Source organism: Camelina sativa, chromosome 17 (assembly GCF_000633955.1).
Source record: "Camelina sativa cultivar DH55 chromosome 17, Cs, whole genome shotgun sequence".
In the NCBI taxonomy this organism is placed as follows: domain Eukaryota; kingdom Viridiplantae; phylum Streptophyta; class Magnoliopsida; order Brassicales; family Brassicaceae; genus Camelina; species Camelina sativa.
The window spans coordinates 19,668,614-19,673,736 of NC_025701.1; the positions used below are offsets into that span (position 1 = coordinate 19,668,614).

Consider the following 5,123-nt stretch of genomic DNA (forward strand, 5'->3'; position numbering starts at 1 on the left):
TGGTTCATAAATCCAAACAACTTTCAAACACAAACTGACTCAAAGCAAGAATAAAAATGACTCAATCCTAGGAAAGGGAAAAAGATAAAGAAAAACCATGATCAGAAGCTAAAATGTAACAGAAACATCATCAGCACCACCATCATCATCAGTATCGTCAGCATCCTCAGCAGATGGTGAAGATGGCGAAGGGGACCTGCGCCTAGTACGCCTGGTAGGACGAATGCAGCCACACTGGGAGAGTCGAGCCATGCCATTCCAGATGGCACGCAAAGCAGAAACCACATAAGTCTGATGAGCTCCCTGGTCCATAGTAGCAGGATCCTCTGATGGCTCTGGAAACTCAAATGCCGCAGTCCCAGAAGAAGAACCAGTCTCAAAACCCCCAGCAGGGTTAGTAGCAGCTGCAGCATCAGTAGTAGTCCGCGAAGTGCGATGGCGACGGGAAGGAGCATAAGCAACATAGTCAGCTGGTGAAGGGCAAAAACGCAACTGCTCAGGATCTCTACCAATGGTGGTAAGATCAGGTCGTGGAAGGTGGACAAAGTGCTCTCATGTGTCATCAACAAACCTCCACAACAAACCTGGTTTCAGTCAGTGTGCACTCCTCAATCATCCATAAGCTGTCTCCTAGTGACAACACTATAACCATCAGTAGGAATCTTCTTGAACTGAAGGACAGCAGTAATAAGGCTCCCCACAGCCTCTCTCTTAGCTCCAGTACCCGAAAATGGCTTGGTCTGCAGATCAACCAAGTGGTGTGCGAAAATAGCTCCAAAGTTAAGGAGCATAGGGTCACGACGCTCACCAATGGACTCGTTAATCTCCCCAAACACCCACTGGCCTATTGATGAATTCAGGCTTGCTAAGCTCAGGAAGCTTGTGTTGAGGCCATTCTCTCTCAGTTGGAATTAGTAGACCTTCTTCTTTTGGCCATGGGAACCTTGATTGGATGGGAGATGGAAGAGAGAGATCATGTAAGGCTGTGGAGGCTGTCATCAGGCGTCGTGGAGGCTGGGGAAGGCTCGCCGGAGCTTGCGGAGGCGGACGGCGGCCAGATTGACGAGGCGGACGAGCTAAAGAAGAAGCTTCACCGTCGTTTTTTCGAGTCCTCTTGTTGGATGTCATCACTCCAAAACACGAAATTGACACTAGATCCAGGTAGAGGAGCGAAAATCGAGTGGATTAGAGCCTTGAATCACTCAAATCGGAGCTGTATCGAGAGAGTTATGAGCAATTTAGGGTTTAGTCGATTTTGGGTTGAATGGGGGAAGAAGACGAAGTCTCGCGATTTTAATCGTCCTTCCTCGGGTTTAAGTGGTATCAACCGATGCCCATATAAGTAGCATCGATCGATGCTTCTTCTATTCGGTCCGGCCCAGTTTCAATCACAAGCCCAATAATGTTTCAAACCCAACAAATCAACCGATTGGCCCGTTTTCTCGTTTCTATCCACAATAGTGTCGACCGATGCCCATATAAGTGGTATCCGTAATTCTTTCTTCTTCGTTTTTTTTTTAAAAAATTTTCCTGAAACAATAAAACTCAAAACCAAAAATTAATATGTTAGTGATCCTAAAAAGCAAAAATTCAAAATAATTAATTCTTACCAGTGGGTTGCCTCCCACTCAGCGCTTGTTTTAAGTCATTAGCTTAACTTGGCAGCGGATTAGGCAGAGGGTGCATCATCCAAACGTACAATGTGTCCGTCTGGTATCTCAGCTTTTGTCCAATAGTGTTTCACCCTTTGGCCATTAACAGTGAATCTTTCTCCTTTAGAGTTCAACAGCACAATAGCTCTATATGGTCTAACTTCTTGAACAGTAAAAGGACCAGACCAGCGGGAACGCAGCTTTCCAGGAAACAGCTTCAAGCGGGAATTGTAAAGGAGAACCTGGTCATTAGGCTCAAAGTGTTTGGAGATGATCTTCTTATCATGATAAGCCTTGGTCCTTTCCTTGTACAGCTTGGAATTCTCAAATGCATGAAATCTCAGCTCATCTAACTCATTCAACTGCACTAACCTTCTCTCTGAAGCTGTCTTGGCATCAAAATTCATCAACTTAACTTTCCAGGCTGCTTTGTGCTCTAACTCCACTGGTAGATGACAGGCTTTCCCATAAAGCAGATGGAAAGGAGTAGTGCCAAGTGGTGTTTTATAAGCAGTTCTATATGCCCAAAGTGCATCATCAAGCTTCATAGCCCAATCTTTCCTTGTAACACCCACTGTTTTCTCTAGGATCTCCTTAATCTGCCTGTTGGAAACCTCAACTTGTCCACTGGTCTGAGGATGATATGGACTAGCCACTCTATGTTGAACACCATACTTTTTCAGCAGCTTCTCAAACACTTTATTGATAAAGTGCTTTCCTCCATCACTGATGACTATTCTAGGAACTCCAAACCGTGGAAAGATAATGGTCTTAAACAGCTTAAGAACCACAGCAGAATCATTGGTTGGACTTGCAATTGCTTCAACCCACTTAGAGACATAGTCAACAGCCACTAAGATGTATTCATTCTTGTAAGAGGAAGGGAATGGTCCCATAAAGTCAATGCCCCAGCAATCAAAAACTTCAACCTCAAGGATAAAGTTTTGTGGCATCTCATGCCTCTTACTAATCTGACCTTTCCGCTGACAAGCATCACATCTGGAGACAAACTCATTAGCATTCTTGAACATTGTTGGCCACCAAAACCCATCTTGTAGAACCTTAGACACTGTCTTGAAAGTAGCAAAGTGTCCAGCATAATCGGATCCATGACAGTGAAAAAGAACATCAGGAACTTCTGTCTCAGCTAGACATCTTCTGTAAACACCATCACTGCAATGCTTATACAAATAAGGCTCATCCCAATAATATCTCCTTAGCTCTCTCAAGAACCTCTTCTTATGATAGCCCGTGAATTTGTCTGGTTCCACCTCTGTAGCAAGATAATTGGCAATATCAGCATACCAGGGTTGATTGGAGCTAGCCACAGCAGCTAAATCTACATCATTCGACCAATCTGATTCGGTAAACAAAGGGTGTCGATCGATGCTAGAATGGTGTCGATCGACACCACATGCATCCGAAGACAAATTCTTGGAATCATCAGTCTGAAACCCAGTATCAACAAAATAAACATGCTCTTCAGGAAGACAAGCACGAATTGGTACATCATCATCAGTCCTAATCCTGGACAAGTGATCAGCAACACCATTCTCTATCCCCTTCTTATCCCTCACTTCAATGTCAAACTCTTGAAGAAGAAGAATCCATCTCAAAAGCCTAGGCTTAGCATCCTTTTTCTGCATCAAGTACCTTAATGCAGCATGATCAGTATGAACAATGACTTTTGAACCAACCAGATAAGATCTAAACTTCACAAAAGCAAACACCACAGCCAACAACTCCTTCTCTGTTGTTGCACCATTCAATTCTCGATGGAAACGGAGTTTTGCGAATTCTCCCCGCCTCATCAAGTGTCCTGCTTGCATAGTAGATTGCATGAAGTTTCTTATCTTTTTTTTGTCCCAGCACTGCTCCCACTGCAAAGTCACTAGCATCACACATCACTTCAAATGGAAGATCCCAATCTGGTGGCTGAACAATAGGTGCACTCACAAGCTCCTGCTTAATCCTCTCAAAGGCTATGCGACATTCATCAGTGAATTCAAACTTGACATCTTTGCACAACAGAGCAGAAAGTGGTCTTGCTATCTTGCTGAAATCTTTGATAAAACGCCTATAGAATCCTGCATGTCCAAGAAAGCTCCTCATTGCCTTCAAATTCTCTGGTAGTTGAAGACTTGTCATCACCTCTATCTTAGCGCGGTCAACTTCTATTCCAGCTTCTGAAACCCTGTGGCCAAGCACTATGCCATCTCTAACCATAAAATGACATTTTTCCCAGTTAAGCACCAAATGCTTCTCTTCACACCTTGCTAGCACCTTACAGAGATTATCCAAACAGCTTTTGAATGAAGATCCATAAACTGAAAAATCATCCATGAACACCTCCATATAATCCTCAATCATATCAGTGAAGATTGACATCATGCATCTCTGAAATGTTGCAGGAGCATTACAGAGACCAAAAGGCATTCTGCGGTAGGCAAAGGTACCATAGGGACAAGTGAAGGTGGTCTTCTCTTGGTCATCAGGATGAATAGGAATCTGGAAGAAGCCTGAGTAACCATCCAAAAAGCAGTAGTATGGATGATTAGCTAACCTCTCCAACATCTAGTCAATGAAAGGAAGTGGGAAGTGATCTTTCCTTGTTGCAGCATTCAGCTTCCTGTAGTCTATGCACATCCGATGACCAGTAATTGTCCTTGTAGGGATCAGCTCATTCTTGTCATTTTTCACCACTGTGACACCATCCTTCTTAGGAACAACATGTACCGGACTAACCCAATTGCTGTCAGNACCATCTCTAACCATAAAATGACATTTTTCCCAGTTAAGTACCAAATGCTTCTCTTCATACCTTGCTAGCACCTTACAGAGATTATCCAAACAGCTTTTGAATGAAGACCCATAAACTGAGAAATCATCCATGAAAACCTCCATATAATCTTCAATCATATCAGTGAAGATTGACATCATGCATCTCTGAAATGTTGCAGGAGCATTACAGAGACCAAAAGGCATTCTGCGGTAGGCAAAGGTACCATAGGGACAAGTGAAGGTGGTCTTCTCTTGGTCATCAGGATGAATAGGAATCTGGAAGAAGCCTGAGTAACCATCCAAAAAGCAGTAGTATGGATGATTAGCTAACCTCTCCAACATCTAGTCAATGAAAGGAAGTGGGAAGTGATCTTTCCTTGTTGCAGCATTCAGCTTCCTGTAGTCTATGCACATCCGATGACCAGTAATTGTCCTTGTAGGGATCAGCTCATTCTTGTCATTTTTCACCACTGTGACACCATCCTTCTTAGGAACAACATGTACCGGACTAACCCAATTGCTGTCAGATATTGGATAGATGATCCCAGCATTCAGCAGCTTCATGATCTCCTTCTTGACAACATCTCGCAGATTCAGATTCAGCCTCCTCTGATGCTCAATGGATGTCTTAGCTCCTTCCTCAAGATGAATCCTATGCATGCTCATGTCCAGAGAAATTCCTACAATATC

The 5,123-nt window shown here is 43.5% G+C and overlaps 1 protein-coding gene across 1 annotated transcript; it reads right to left on the bottom strand.

Moving 5' to 3' along the window:
* LOC104759639 lies at positions 4,227–4,997 on the bottom strand. Its single transcript, XM_010482548.1, has 3 exons — positions 4,856–4,997; positions 4,622–4,720; positions 4,227–4,528 (listed from the first exon to the last, which is right to left on the bottom strand). Exons 1-3 carry the CDS (start codon positions 4,995–4,997, stop codon positions 4,227–4,229), a joined length of 543 nt encoding a protein of 180 aa, XP_010480850.1.